Here is a 17,143-nt window from a genome sequence, read left to right as displayed (position 1 = left end):
AGCCCTTCCAATCTGAGTTTCTATTTTGAGCAGGCACAATCTATGTGATTCAGTTACATTCCACATGATCTAATCTGCCCTTTAAGCATGTAACAATTGATGGATCCCAGTCAATGCACGAGTTCTGTACCCAGCTCACATTTGATCTGCCTCTGGGTGCCCTTGTGAATGTGTCATGAAGTTCTTAACAAAGAGCTTTTTTTCCCAGGATCAATACAGAGAGCGAAATAAGTCATTAACTTTCATCTGTAATTTGACACTGGAACTCATACAAGTAGATAGCTTCAACTATGACAGGTAGAGTGTTACAGAAATAGAGCGATGGCCATCTAAGAGTGCATTTCCATAGATTTAGATCGATCCATCTAGATCGACCTAACTCCCTGGGGGTTCACGCTAAATTGCTCTCAGCCGAGCGCTCACGGTAGTTAATTACCCCTTTACAGCTTTAAGTAGGCGGGACAGACGCTTAAGCCAGCTACGTTGACAGTAATCTAGTGAGACTCCTCACAGGGATAGATCGATCTAAAATCTGTGGGAATGGGGTCTAAGAATGGTTGACCTGGTGGTAGCTGCAGCAGTTACTGTGGAAGTAGTAGTAACTACTTTTACTAATCTAATTTTAACCAACGAGGAGATTTTCCATCAATTTACCTGGGTAAGAACGTAAAAACCCTTTCTGTCCCCCAAAGTATTGCCACAGAAGATTTGGATCATCCTCTGCATTTTGCTTCCATACGTCGTCCAGTCCCTCTGTCCACTTCAGGCCATTCAGGATATCTTTATCTGTTCAAATCACAAAATAAAATTATATGTTGATATTATTGTTTTTCTCACAACTCAGTTTCTGCATAATACCTGCTACCATGCAATGGTTAATTGTGATTTTTATCTGATCCTGTTTTAGTATACTTTAATTAATTAAACATTGAATTTAGAAGAAGAGTGTGTGCAAGTATATTTCTTTCAATTCGATGTACCTGCATACGTATGTGCTTGCATACACATGCATGTGTACTTACACTGTACATATGAGCAATTAACATATCAATTGTAACATTATATGTGCATGCTTGAGTGCACATGCATATGAATACACACCACACCTGTGTGTGTGTGTGTGTGTGTGTGTGTGTGTGTGTGTGTGTGTGTGTGTGTGTGTGTGTGTGTGTGTGTGTGTGTGTGTGTGTGCACAGACCACGTACCTCCATAGTATATCTCCACAGGGATGTGTACGCTGGAGACGGTCTCGTTGATCCCCTTGCCAAACTTAGGAGAGTAGGTCAGTGTACTTTTGTCCAGAGTTTTTGCATTGTTGAACTTATAGTTATCTATCTGAAATTGTTTGAATAATATTACTAAAAAATTTGTCTTTCATTCAAAGTTTTATTCTACATTTTTTTTTTTACAAATAAACTTAGGCCAAAGGTAACTATAATTTTGTCATAATTTAGATGTTAATAAGGTGAGTAAAATACCGAAGAGACTACATAGTATTTACATCAATTACCACCAACGTTAAAACTAAAATGTAATTAAGTTATTTTTTCTTCTCTCTCATAATTTAGACATTTTATTCAATAAGTACTGGGCAGCTTTTCTCAACGGTTCAAGCAATTAGATGTCAAATTACTGCCAGAATTCCCTGACATTTTGAAGATGATAAGCTTTTAAGCCTGACACAGGATGAACTCTGAGATCACTCTAGGATAAAGCTAAAATACATAGCATGACAAAGGAAAATGTGGTAAAAGAACTGCGTAATATTACAAAACATTTCCCTGGGCTAAATGAGAACATGTAAAACATTTGGCTAGAATTCACTATCTTACAGTTCATGAATTGGATCTAAAAATAAAAATGGCGTCATCTTATCATTTAGTTCCCCTAAAATTACTGTCTCAAATGTTTTTCTGTTAAAACTCACTGTTAATGAATCATCTTTAGGGGAAATTGCAGCAATTTCTTCTGCAGCCTTCACTGATTTCTGAAAGAGAATTGCAGACATTAGTTTATCTTCATCTCACTTTGAGTAGGCAAATATACCATGGACATACATGATGATGCAGCACTTTCCACCTAAACATATTTTAATTATCAAAATACCGAACAACAGAATTACTATTACAGTGGTATTAATCGATGTACCCTGCTCTAACTTTTGTAATACTTTCATTTTTTTTTCTTCACCCCCATCTCCAGTCCAGGGGTCATATCCTCGAGAGGGTGTTTAACTCAACCAAGTACCACTGAATTACCATTGATTTTCAGAAGTGCATTTACACATCAAATCCCCCAGACATATAGCACACAAAAGCTGAAAACACCTTTTCAATTGATTTATATGTTTACACAGACAAATAACAAATAACAAGGAGAGGGGAGGGGATGTTTTTAAAACAATGTAATATCTGTGGCAGAACTTTGCATCTACCCCTGGCATATTTCGCAGCACTAGCACATAAACACCCCAAAGTCTTAGGGGGCAGCACTTGCACATCTACACCTGAGGTATAGGTGGCAGCACTAACAGAACTACCCCAAATACAGAAATATTCTCAGCAGCAACAAGACAAATGAAATATGGAATACATCATACATGGCATGTAAAAAAAAAAATAAAAAAAAGCCACCCAAAATGATTTGTAAAGAAATACTGTTGTTATGTTTAGTTGCCAAGTATCCCAAATTACACAGGTTAGACCCACACTGAAATTTTTTTTGTTGGCAGTTTTGCCTATATGCTCTATGGCATATGCACATGAAAACTGCAAGCAGCTATGGCAAAACTTGCTAGCTTCAAGCCCTATATATAGTCAATGGTCCAGTCAATGGAGCAATTTGACGAATGGGCCAGGAATAATTCTAGCTAAACACCCAACAGCCAGTAAACCTTCTGACTATTTTGAATTTAAAGGGATAATGACTGTTTGTTTTGGCCAAAAAATGAATTTTCTCGGAGTAAACAACAATTTTCCCATACTTCCCAGTGGTTAATGAATCCTTTTATACATTCCAAGTTAGTCCCTGTTTTTTTTTCTAAAAAGTTTGGTTTTATGTTATAATCTCTTAAGAGATTATTACTGAGTATAGCCATCTATGGAGGTCACATGGTCTGATGACAAGCTCAGATATCAGAATAATAGCTATAACTGCGATTTTTTTTTTTGTGGTAAAACAGAATTTATGTCATTTCTATGAAATGTTTACAATTTTTTATTGTGAAATATACATATACAAAGAGTTATTATCCCTTTTACCACAATAGTTCTTCAAGTCAATTTCTTGCAAATGCCAAGTTCCACTAGCATATATAATTTTTGGTTATTGCTTAAGTTTATCTATGCTTACTAGGGAAATTTGACCAGCTTTTGGTCTTTAACAAATTGTCACTGAAAAAAAAAACATAATTTTGGCCCCCAAAAAAGGAAACCCTGAAGGTTACACCTTTCAGCTGTACAAACAGACTGTGTACTTTTCAAAGTCCCCAACTGACATCTTTTCCCTGTGGAAGAAAAAAAAAACAGTAGAACAAAAGGTTACCTAGCTATCAACCTATTGCTTCTAAAAAAGAAACTGTCACTTTCCTGTCATTTGCCTTGAAAATGATCATGTTAAGACAAACTTCTTTCATGATAAAGGTAAACTGCCTATAACCCTAAGGGGAAGGGGGCAGTGGGAGGCAGCCCTAAAACCTTGCTCAGTAGAGACAGAATGGACACTGACGGGAGTAACAAGGGCACCATACAGATAGTCAAATGAAATAGGTTGAAGAGTGATTTTGGGTCCATTTCCAGTTCAGTTGTTCTACATTAACTTGACAGCAGAACATTTAATTAGATGAAGAAATTGGTATGTGACCCATTTCATAAAAGAAAAACATTCTTGCGTTTTGTAAAATGATTAAAAACGTGCACATTTTTTCCCTTTAAATGAAAAATAAATTTTGTCTTACCTATCATTGTTTCCTGTGTAACAAAATCACTGGAAACACATTTTACTTACTGAGAAATAAAAAACATTTTCATCTTTCAATTAAGTGTCAATCTTCCCTCCCTGCCCCCCCCCCCTTTTTTTTTATCATTTAATCATTATTTACTCATGACGAAATTCACTATAAATTTTTTTGGACACTAACAACATGAAATTCATTTTTACCTTTAAAGCTTCAATTTTTTTCCCAAGGACCTCTAATCCCAGTTTATTTGCTGTCTCTTCCACCAAATCTTCTCCATTGACTGCCTTCCACTGGACCTTGCTGGCATCATAGCTGTTGTAGCTCTAAAACATTAATGTAAATTTACTATATTAAAGGTGGAAAAGGGGTAACGCATATTGTTGTAATTCTTCAAATTCAAGGGTTTGATAACTCTTGTCACATAATAATACTCTGTACTGATACAGAAATGATAAATGAATTTAACAATTTTATGAGAGAGAGAGAGAGAGTAATGAGCACAAGAGACAGACAAGAAGAATGCCAGAAAGTTTAGGGAGAAATAGTTCATGGACCAGTTGGAGAAAGGATTAAAGTTTATGTGTCAGCATGAACATATGCATGTGTATAGACAGGGGTGGGGGTGTTGGTAGGGTATATGTACTAGTAACAGCATAGTTTCCCTTCTAACGGTTGATCAAAAAGGACTCCTACACAGTAAAATAAAAATAGCTACAGTTGAAGTCACTTAGAGAAAAGATAAGTGCTTTATTTCAAACTCTGGGGAAATCAGCTATTCCAGTTTACAGACTCATCTAACCACACAAAATCAGCAGGGAAAAAAATAGTACATTAATTGTTTACACAATAGTCAAAATATAAATTATTTGTTTGATCAATTTTCTAGTCCAACATATAATCAGGTCTTGCTTGCTTGGAAACAATTATCTCATTGAATTTAAGCCATAAATCATTGAATATGTATCTATTGACATATATTCACAAAACAGCCATTTTTAGCTTATGATTGTTGTAAACATTGTCCCTGGCTAATTTGAAACCTTGGGCATTTGAAACTGAAACTACGCCAAGCAATTTTTGTCATTGTTGTGTCCTACATATTAGGTTAGCGTTCAGAATAGAAGTGATCGTACTAGCAGGGTCGATCTATCTCAGTAGGGATTCTTGACAAGGTCCAGTCTGGCATGCCCTCATGTTCCTAGGTACTGTAATGAACTTTGTGGTCCATGATATTGTTCATGTTGCTTTGAGAGGGGGCATGCCAGACAATTTAGCCAATTACACTGACCACACCTGAGCGATAGTCCCTGATGAGGTAGATCGATCTTGCTTGTACGGTGACTTCTATTCTGAACAAAGACTTAAAGAAAAATTATCTCCTGGCACTACTTGCTGAGCAGTCAAAAAAAGAAAAAAAATCATCCCTGTGCATCTCTGCGGAAGTGCTGCCACTCATTCTAATTGTCACTTTCATCAAAGACAAATGAAGAAAGTACTAGTATATTTCATACATTACATATTATGTAGCACCATTATTAAAAGCACATTATAAAACTGGTGTTCAATTTAAACTGAAACATCCAGTAAATGGAAGATGGGAAACAAGGTTGCATGCAGGACCATCTATATTGAAATCAGTTTTACATTAACTTGAGAAAATGGACATTGTGATTGCAATGGAACTTCGTTGCTACTCACAGGAACACATAACAGATGATACATCCATCTTTCCGTATCACGTACTTACGAGCAAGGCTCAAGATAACCAACGCAAGTTGCTTAGGTGATTATAAATATATCACCAGTAACATTAGGCAATTATCAAACAAAGCAAGAATAAAAAATGCATATTCTCTTTTTTTAATTTAAAGGGATTATAAACCCACCAATTCACCCTCTTACTGCCCTGAGCACTGATCTTCAAGATCATATTTATATTGGTAAGTCTTCTCTCTGAAATTAGGGCACAATCACAACAGCGAACTAACAGAACTGTGGATCAAATATGGCTGACCCACTTGAATGCTTGTCTTGCAATCCCTGTGGGGAATCCATTCAGTGTCTATTAGGGCATTATACAACAAGCTTTTTTAAGTAAGTCACCATATTTGATCCAAAGATCAGTTAATCCACTGTTGTGAATGCGGCATTCGAATAAAGGAACTGGACATCACCATATTTATCCCCTTTGCATATCAGAGCAATAAACTCACACCATTATTGTGATAAAATGTCATAACTGTTGCATGTGCTAATCTAATATATACTGTAGCTCCATAGAGATCTGGAAATACAATGTCTTCTCAACAGAGATACCAGTCGGCTTAAATCAATACATCAACTCGTAAAACATTAGCAACCATAAAAAGGTCAAACAAATCTGAGTTTACCTGCAATGTATGATGGGACTGTTCTCAATTATTTTAGCTTTTGCAAGATGCTGACTGGATAAATAAATAAATAAATAAACACTTAGTACAAAAGCCTGTGTGTAAAATTTCAACTTAATCATAATGCTTGCTAAAAAAGATGGACCCTTCTTCAATGTAAATGCATCATAATTCTCCATATTTCATTTTGCCGTTCCATGTGTCTAACAATTAGGAAACTAACAGATCTCAGTATCGAATTAAGCGTGATTTTGGAAAATGACCGGTTTACTTCTCTTTTAGGCATGTAACTCACATTATGGGTGTGAATTGATGATAGGTGTCACTTCCAGTCTTTGAGAGCCACAGTTAGTGCCTTGTTCACTTGCATAACTCCATGATGATGAACCAGCATTCAGGAAGAGCACAAACAAAAAATCTCACAGGCTTTAAAAATAAATTGTTTCTGGTACAATGGCTCTCAAGGCGTGTTCATAACTAGTTCAACTTAAGAACAGGAAATAGTAGTGATGCAATCAGATATACATATGCTAGGTCAGAATTTCAAAGATATACATTTTAAATTGTAATTAAAAGTTATCAAAGTCCAATAATCATTTTTGAACATTCGATGTTCATAATTTTTTTCCTTGGCTTGTATAAATTCAGTCTGCTGTTCTAAAGTAATTCCTCTTTTCACTTTTTTTTAACCATTCACTGAAGTGCCAGATTACTGTTAACCTTTCTTTTTCTCAGCTTTAATATCTCTGCCCTGTTTATTTAATGGTCACAGGTACTATTAAATATTTGATGGACATAATATCAGTCACTCTGATATTATATGCCCTGACTCAATTTAAACAAACACACCAAGGCAGTTACTTACCTAAGCAGAAGAATAGAAGGGCCTTAATGAAATTTTACTAGCACTATAATTCTTAAGCTGTTGTTAAATTTAGCAGAATCTAAAAGGCTTGGCCTTCAGTCAATGCCATTACTCCATATCTAGATGCATCAATTGCCCTTTGGGGCTCTCTTCATTAAGGAACACTGAGTGTCCCGATATACTTAAGAATAGCATTTCCCCTTCTAGACTGATCCTCATTAAAATTGCAAGACCATGAAAACATTTTTTAGGATTATTATAAGTAAGAAGTTATCATCAAAAGATTTTTTGTGAAGATTTTGTTTTTTAGGATTCGAGATGATCATAGGAACATGTGGGAAGAGGGGGATGGAAAAAATTAAGGTCCCTGTCTCTTATCAAAATGGGGGGGGGGGGGGGGTTGACCTAAGCTCATAGAAGAATAGCAAAATTATCAAAATTGCACAATACATTAATAATAATAATAATAATAATAATAATAATAATAATAATAATAATGACAATAATAATTATAATAATAACAGTAATAATAATAATTTCACAAAAAAAGTTGCTATGGGAAAAGAGGGGAAAAGAAGGGTTGGTGATGAGGAATAGAAGGCAGGGGGTGAATCCTCTTCTTGGCAAATTTTATCCCCTCATGAAAGGGTTTACATAACAAATTCCAAAATCCTAAGGGAATGGTGAACACCTCCAATGTACAATTTCTAGGAAGCAATAGGCTTACAACAATAGGATAGATCAATGATATATATTTTTAATGTACTGTTTTAACCAGGAAATGAATAAGTGCACAAGAACACACATACACTAAAAAACAGAGCTTCCCTCAACATATTTGTACAACAAATCATCTTGGTAAAATAACCTTTATCAAAACATTCCAAACACAAAATCTATTTGCTTTATGGAATTAAACCTTTATCCTCAACCTCTATGCCATTATTTGCATCTCCGGGTTGCCATGGTTACATACTACTGTATGTTCTGAAAACTTCAATGCTAACAGTACTGAGAGAATGAACAAGTACTGTATTGCATGTTTATCAGTTTTTCTACCCATCCTTCCATCTAAATAATGATGAATTCTACCACAGACAACATCCAGCCCACCCCTCCCCTGCACATCCCAACCATACAATCCCTGTCTTGATTTTCTACTTCTACCTGTGAATGTATGTCGAACCTTATAATACAAACTATAAATCAATTAATCTCTAATTACCCTCTTTTATGTATATTTTAGCATGTTTTTTTATTGCTATATTTAGCATGTTTATAATTGTTGTTCTGAACTCTCTGCTTATATTAGAATAAAAATGCTATCTAGATATAATATGTGCGTTAACTACAAATAAATAATTCATACCATTACAAGACAAAAACGTCAATATTATTTAACACATATAGTTTTTTTTTCTTTGAGATGGCTTTCAAATTACCTATACACCCATAAAAATTATTGTTTTCTCGCAGAAAAATTAACCTGCTTAAAAATAAAATAAGGCAAGATAACTTTCATTACACTGGAAAATCCTATCCTGACTCATGAATGCCATCAGTCTGCCTATACTTTAAGTAATTAATTTGATACAGCCACAATAAGAGATTATACTATGGTGTACAAAATATATCCAGCTTAGGGCCCCCAGTAAGCCGAGTGCATCAAAAATAGTTCTGGAAATATCAGGTTTCTAGGCTATTTGTAGCACACCTGATGGCAGTGGTCTTAGGATACAACACTATATAGACATGGATCTCATGAAACGGCATGTTTACACTAGGCAAACTCAAAGGAAGTACATCTGAAAAGGGATATACTGTAGATGATAATAAAATGCAAAATATTTACACCATCATAGAAAATACCTAATCATACACTTCCCACAGACAATTGTCTAAAGCTTTTCAAATCTACCTGGATTTATCAGTATGGATTGTAAATGAATAGTGTACATAACCTAATGCAGTGGTAACAGTACATGAGTTCCGATAACTCCCTGAAGAACCTTAGCCACTCAATTTCCTAGTAATATTAGTACTGGGGAGTCTCACACTTAACTCCCAGAATGTAATTCCCAGTAATGCATGCTGAACATAATACAGAGGTAAGTTCATGTGCAGTGAACTTCAACACTTGTGGTAGGAAGTGGGCATTCTCTCTGGTTGGTCGATAAAAATTTTTATCTGTTTTATCCATTTATTCATTAGTTTATTTCAATTACCTTCTCATTAATCTTTTTGTTTCTTTCTTTCTTTTATTGTATTCATATTGAATTAAATTCAGCAATTCTTTCTTCCATTCATTCATTCAATTTTTTATTCATTAATTTAATCTACTTTTTATTTTTTAAATAGTTTTGCAAGTGACCTTATTCACTATTTTCATAAATGGAAATAAAGGTACTAGCTATTATATTTTCTGTTATAAATTTGAAAAAAAAAGCCAAGTACCGAAAATTAAAAAAATAAAAGACAGTTCAAGTTTTTAGTAAAGATCATAATATTTTCAATTGCAAATGGAGTACGTGTTTTAGAATGTAACATCACAAGTTTCTAGGACAACTATGCATTCCACTATACTACACACATTTTGCACAAAATTCAAACAAAACTAATTCTTTACAAATCTCAAAACTAATTTTTAAATGAATCAATTGATATATAAGAAGCAAAGCTGAAAAAGAAAGACTTGGGTTCTTTTTTAGGATGTATGATAATTTGGGTGATAATTCATATTTTAAAATAAATAAATAAATAAAATACTGGAATAAATGAGGTGTTTGAAATTCATGAGTGATTACTGTAATCAGAGAGCCATCTATAACTAAGATCAATACTTGCTTGCAATAAAGTTATTAAATCCTCTTAGTATGCAATTTTCATGTAAACACATGGACTCCATTCCAGCTATCCACAGACAAAGCTGGCATAACTTACAAGCAGGGCTGAGAACACAGAGAGAGAGAGAGAGAGAGAGAGAGAGAGAGAGAGAGAGAGAGAGAGAGAGAATGAGGGAACCAAAAAATTGCCTTATTTGTGAAGAATTAAATTATTTATATGTCATTATGTAATTTTTTAACTCTGTTTTCCACATATAGAGGTAGAAATCCTCTAAAAGCTGGGGTAGCGCTAGCAATTTTTTTTGCTTAGCCAAATCACCACATTTTTGTTAATTTGTTACCAAAATGGTTATAATTTGGTTAAAACATGTCAAATCAAGCCCTTTTTCTTTAGCCAATCTTAGTCAGTTTTAGCATTTGGCTAAATTGGTGAGTGTTAGCACTACCCCAGAAAAGGATGCCAATCCCCTTCCCTATATGTATAACATATGAAATATCGCAGCAACTTTGAATAGGGCGGAACTTCATGACCCTGTGTGTAATTTGTCTTAGACACACAACCATTACTAACAGAATTCTCACAACATTCTGAACACTCACATAATAAAACTGAACTAAGGTCACTTTGTAGAAATATTTGTAATGATTTACTTAACATTTTTGGAGAAAAGTTTCAATTAAATAAAATTTGTTTCGCATTTAGCAAAAAATATATATTTCAGTTTTTTATGAAAGTCTATCCCTGACTCTGCAGTTCTATTTATAAATAGGTATAAATACACTGATGTCAGTAATGCACAACCCAATTTGAATGCTCTTCTCTGCCAGAGAATAAAGAATGCACATACTCTTTGACCGCCCATATTGACCGATTTAGTATGATGTGACTTGACCTGACTGACCAGCATTTATAAAGGAGTTTGAGTATCCAGCAACTAGCAAACCTTTACCAGGTGACAGCCACAATACTTTAGGTAGCAACCCTAACATATTAAAAAAATAAACAAATAAGAAAACATATTATAAAGAGACTAAGCGTGACGTATTTAAAAAGCTTTACTCCTCGTGCCTCAGTGGTGCTACACTTGCTGCGCACCATGAATAAATATAATAACAATACATATATAATATATATAATAACAACAATAATACTGATATTATACCTACACAGCCCTGCCTTAAATAAGTGATCTGGGTTCTTTTCAATACAGCCACCACAATATGCATCACAGTCAATACTCATCATATAAATCAACTTTGAACAGTTTCAAGCTGCCAAATTCCCTATACAGATAATGATGCAGTTTAAAATGTCAATTTGGCTACCGCAGAATCCTCCATCTATTAGTGTTAACGTTTGTCTTAAAGAAATTTCATCCTGGAGTGAGTCCAGTGAATTCAGGCTTCCTGAGCTCTGCCTGATGTCATTTGGCACACCCATGCATAATCTTTGCCCCAATGCGTTCTCTTTGCAAATCAAGGTCTAATTGTGTGGCTCTTCTTTGATTATCACAACGGATCCATATCTATATTGGATTCCTTGTCAGTGGAAGAGAATCAACTGTAAACAGGATACATTCTAGCCCCTTTAAGTCTGAGTAAAAAAATGTTTTAGGGTCTAAAAATGAAGGGGAAAACTCCTAAGCAGAATGTACTTTGAGTAGGTACGAGTCCTGACATTTACCTAGTCTCTTTTGTGCACAGTGCACTAAAAAATGTGCAAAGAGTTACTACATACATGTATCTTGGTGATCTTCGTCCCAAATATACTCCTAAAATATGACCTGGATGCTGAGCTACTGAATTCCTTAATGTGCATTTAGTGAACCTTCAATTTGGATATTTGGATGTTTGGATGTTTGAATTGTAGGTGGGAAAAGTGGAGGGGGGAATTAGGAGTATATGCAGCTTTCTCTTTTTACTTGATTGCTCAAGTAGCAATATTCTAGCTGCTATAGTTCACTAGCAGAACTGACATAATCAACTCTTACCTGTTGTAGTTGAGCCTCCCCTAAAACATTACTAACATATTCATCCAATGACTGCTTCAGATCTTTTGTCCACGTTTTTATGCTGAAATAAGATAGAAGAGTTAACGCACCTTCCAAGTGACATATTTACATTGTTAGTACTTAATCTACATAAGAAAAATATGACCAATGGTAATAATGGCAATAATTAATGTATTTAAAGCTTGTTTGATTTATGAGTTACTACCCTTACCCCCAGATTTACTGCACTGGCGATAAATTGTGTACGTCTTGTTAAGTAAAGGATACTAAAACTAGTGTGGGCACGGTGATGATTTTCCCACAATAAGACCCTAGCTCAGATCCCCCCCCCCATTCCCAACACGTACATGTACACCACTAGGTGAGAAAAATTACTATTCATTTATAGCTTATTTTCATAAACTGTAAACTGTATAAACTTCTAAAGCACATGACACATTTACCTCATTTTTTGTTTACACTACGCGTTTAAAGGGTCACGACTGTTTGTTTATTTTTCTATTCTTATAATTCAACGAGGTTCCCTTCGTGTATACAGAACTGCCGTGTTCAATTTCGATATGTAAAAAGGTTTTGAAAATTAACAGTCAATAAATTGCAAAATACATCACAATACAACTGAAGGTAAGTGTCTGCACAACAGGAAAGTCGACATATATCTAACGCTAGGCATTATGTTTATACACCTGTCTCTCACTCCCTTATGAGGCAGACATCGAGCCAGAGAAGATGTCCCGTATTCAAGCAGATTTCTTTCGAAATAGACAGACTTCACGGAAAAAAACATACGAACTGCACTCAATTTCATCGACTTACCTAGATTCGGTTGGAAATTGCGCCTTGCAGCTTATATATATCGTAATTAAAGCGAAGACCGCTGCTTCTATTCTCAGTAATCGAGCAGCCATGGTTGTAATAGCTAGTAGATTACCTTCGGCCTCGGTTTGGGGTTTCTAATTATAAACACGGTAAACTAGGTTAACAAGGCTCGTCTATCCGCAGTTACCGTCTCGTATTGCCTCTCAGAGGAGATTGTCTTTACTTCTTTTGCGATTATTTTGTTTTGAAGGAATATTTCAGGCAATTATGTCGATTGTGTTTTTTGAATTACTTTTCTTTTATTTCACCCAAGATCAAGAGGGATAAAACGCACCTAGATGTACATGAAGTTTGAGTTCATTTATCATACATTTAAATCTACCTACATTAGTCAGTGACAAAAAAGGATGTCATTAGAATAAATGGATGTGATAGCAATCGTCACGCTATTTTAACGCCCAGGATACCGTATGATACATTTCTCCATGTGGCATGTAAATGATAGATAGGAATCTGTACACGACGCATAAAATTCACACCCGACTTCTCTACTGCATTCTCATACTCGTATTATAATTTTTTCTCATTTCTTGAGTGAAATCGTGCGACCTTTTTTCGAAATTTTCTTTGAACTAAATTACTACTGTTAGTATACTCTCATATGCTGATCACTATAATGAAAGCTTTTAATCTAAATGTGCTAGTGCCTTGCAAAAAAAAAAAAAATAATAATAATAAATAAATAAACAAAAGAGAGAGAAGGATAATGTAGATAATGTTTTCATTCAATTATGTACATGTATGATTAGGACATGATATTATTTCATTAAAAGTCGGGTGCTGTTTGCTTGAAGGACGCACTTTTCTGCTTCAGATTTCATTTGAGGATTCCCGGGGAAAAGAAACTTTCTGGGCTTTGTTGTATTATCTTCGTGTCTGTTTATGATCACATCAAACGCAATCACCACATCTACAGTGAATAAAAAACAAGCCGGGACACATTCTGTTTCACGCAAACCTGTACTACATTTTCAGTGCCTAGTTTTAAAAGGGTGGAGAACAATGTTTGTAAAAACTTTCTGAAATGTAGATATATGTATATTTTCAAAACAACAAGTACATGCTAAGTAACAAACTTTATAACGTTCAAATAAAAAAAAAGCTTTAAAAATATTTACATATTAGAGTAATGCTAGAAAACATGCGATACATAGTCAGAATGCGCTCAATTCAGATGTCATTTTGGAGCCCGCTTTTTATCCCCAGCCCCGTTGCAATTAGCGCAGCACGCGCGCACCCACGAGAGAGAGGGGGGATTTATTTATGTCATTAACTTTCCATTCGGTTTATCAGAATTACCTTTTGGTATACCTTAAAATTATACTAAGTGTGCTTAACTTTGACATTTATCTGTTGCATTCTCTCTAAATCTTATCAACTCTACATTCTGATATCAAGGGCGTCTACAATGGTATGCAAAATTAAAGTATGAGCATACATATTCTTATAATAATGGCAGAGGCTTGATAGCAATATATCGATATTTGTGATTCGATTTTCAATAGAATGAAATTGTAACAGGTATCTGCAATTTTGTTTTATTTTTACTAGCTATTTTTGTATAATGAGGTTTTGTATAAAGGAAATATAATGAATGAATTTCACCTGGATTCGATTACGTTAAATTCCATGAGGTAAGAATGAAAACTCCACGCCCGTCTGAAAAATATGCTTCGTATTGGCTTTCAGTTTATTTCATCATTTTGGTGAAAAGACCACTTTCTACTTTTTTTACTTCTCATCCCAACCCCTGAACCCGTTGAGGCAGCTTGTTTAACTCCATCTTCACCTAAAAGTATGCTTTTTTATTTTGGTAATTAGAATCAGTCTTCTGATAAAATAGGCAATGTACTCTTCTTTTTATGCTTGAATGCTTCTTGTTAATCTTGTTTACAAAAAAAAAAAACATTTGGGAAGCTGTAGGAGATGTAGATTATCAAAATGCGACATTTTTTCCATATCCAACAAATTAGTGAATAAATTGAAAGAAGGAAAAAGAAACTGCTGACTATCAGGCCCGTAGCCAGCCATTTCAGAGGAGGGGATGTCATTTCCTTAATAGTGCACCTTTTACCATGAAACCTTCGTGTAGTTCATATTTTTCCCTCGAGTGGGCGACCTTCTTCTGGGATTCGACCCCCCCCCCCCCCCCCCCCCCCCGATACAGGCCTGTTTATTTTGGTAATTAAACAACATAAAGGATCACAGGAGCCAAGGGAGGTAACCCCCCCCCCCCCCCCCCCCCGCACACACACAGTGACACACACATACAAATTTTTTTCAACCACGCCAGTTCTAATACAGGAAAAAGGGTAACTATAGAGACCTGCATACCATCTTCTTTCAATCAAATATAAGAAGTACTTAAAATATTTAAGCAAATGTGAAATGTTAAATCACACCAAGTACGCTATCCTTTCACCTTGCAAAATTAAAACTACCAAAATAAAAAAAAAGAGAAAAAACTGGACAAATCCACATATGTTTATTGCAAAAAATGTATTATGATTTTATCTTTATCAATTTTCAATTGAATTTATTTCTGTGCTGGTACATAGATTGTCATGACCTTGTTAAGACCATTATGTTCCAGTTTCAAGATTTTAAACCAAGGGCTAGCTATCATTTATACTAGGGTTATTCAGACCAACTCTGCTTCATTTATTATCTACGTACTTAGTAAATTGCAGATCTCAAAGACATAAGATTAGGAACATTAATATCAGAAGCAAATAAAAAAACTTAAGCATTCTATTCTAACCACATACAAAGGAATGTGGGCTCTACTGAAGAAAGGCTGACTGCAGCTGCTTTAGTACATTCCTACCCACTATCGCGGCAGTGGAACACTGCATCATCACTGTATTTTTGAACATGTTGAATGTAAATTTCTTATAAAATGGTAAAAAAAAACTACTCTAATTATTAGCAAAGCAGATTTATTGTTTGCAAAATATGTAGATATACAAGTCTTTTTTGCTTTTTGTTTAATGTTTATTTAATGAAATACTTCCTAAATACTATTTTCCTACGGTGAAATTAACATAATTTTACAAACATGATAAATTATGAAGAAAAACTACTGCTGACATGTAATGAGCAGAAATACAATTTTGTTCAACAAAAAATGGCACAACGACCACATAAATAAGTTCTTTGGCTATATACTAGTATATATATATATATTGTAGACTGCAGGTATATAAAGAGTTTGCATAAGTTATAAATAACAATATACTACCCATAGAATATATGACAAAGTATTCATCTAAAATACTCTTTTAGAACGCCTGTTAATTCCTCAACAGTTTTCCAAAACAGTGTACATGTAGTCTTTGTTGAAAATTTGCAATTTAGTTTTTCCTAAATTCTGAACTAAAGCCTCTAAGAAATAATGACCTTCAAAATTAGTGCGTTCACTTTTAAATATAAAAGAGTATAACATACAAAGGTGAGGATTGTATGAATAACAGTTTTTACTTTAAAAATGTATGTGTGAAACACTTAATATGATAATCTACCTTTAAATAGGCTAAAATCATCTCATATATATATATATATAAATATCATGACATGTAAAATCTACACCTTCCTTAGATTTTCCAGCTAATTTAAATTTGGTATTCCAACTTGTCTAAGCATCTGTAAATGCTGAATGAAAAATATGTATACCTCTGATACTAGAACACACATTAGTTTACGTTGCCTACATGGATTTATATACTAAATGTAAGTTCTAGTATCAGAGTCATATACATTTCTCATTCTAATTCTACTGGATGACTAAAAACATTCACTCAATCATCTGTAAATCTTTGTTCAAATAATGATTTCAATTTTTCTTTTTCTGACTTCAGACTCCATATTTTGTCACTGCATAACAACCAAATTACATGAAAGTCTTAATAAACAAAACTACATAAATATTGCATACACATTAACAATATGTGCTTAGAATAATGGAATAATTAATACAAATACATTCAAGATGTCTGTCTCTGATATGTTAAGTATCACCTGGCCCTGATTAAATATATAATTATATATTATCTTTGCACTGTTATTTCACTTCAGGGAATGTTTATTTAAATATCAAAATGCAAATTATACTAGGTTCATTGCTGAGGGGTGGGTGGGGCTGTCTAAAATAAACATGCGGATCCTTGTTTCTGGATTTTCAAATAATGAAGATTATA

At 34.4% G+C, this 17,143-nt stretch overlaps 1 protein-coding gene across 5 annotated transcripts in view; it reads right to left on the bottom strand.

The window, feature by feature from the left end:
• Nucleotides 1-13,070, bottom strand: part of LOC106161874 (voltage-dependent calcium channel subunit alpha-2/delta-2-like) — a 41,493-nt gene extending 28,423 nt beyond the window's left edge. For all 5 annotated transcript variants that reach the window (XM_087014933.1, XM_087014931.1, XM_087014932.1 and 2 more), the window contains exons 1-6: nt 12,885-13,070; nt 12,048-12,129; nt 4,159-4,281; nt 1,928-1,987; nt 1,206-1,335; nt 655-786 (exon numbers count right to left, since the gene is read on the bottom strand). In XM_087014933.1, the coding sequence (XP_086871059.1) occupies nt 655-786; nt 1,206-1,335; nt 1,928-1,987; nt 4,159-4,281; nt 12,048-12,129; nt 12,885-12,976 (619 nt within the window). In that variant the 5' untranslated portion in view covers nt 12,977-13,070. The remainder of the gene's footprint in view (nt 1-654; nt 787-1,205; nt 1,336-1,927; nt 1,988-4,158; nt 4,282-12,047; nt 12,130-12,884) is intronic.
• Between the last annotated feature and the right edge of the window lie 4,073 nt (nt 13,071-17,143).

Source organism: Lingula anatina, chromosome 6 (assembly GCF_051362555.1).
Source record: "Lingula anatina isolate TDL-2025a chromosome 6, LinAna3.0, whole genome shotgun sequence".
NCBI classification, from domain to species: Eukaryota; Metazoa; Brachiopoda; class Lingulata; order Lingulida; family Lingulidae; genus Lingula; species Lingula anatina.
Note: the sequence above shows the minus strand (reverse complement) of the source record. Positions and strands in the feature narration are given on the sequence as shown.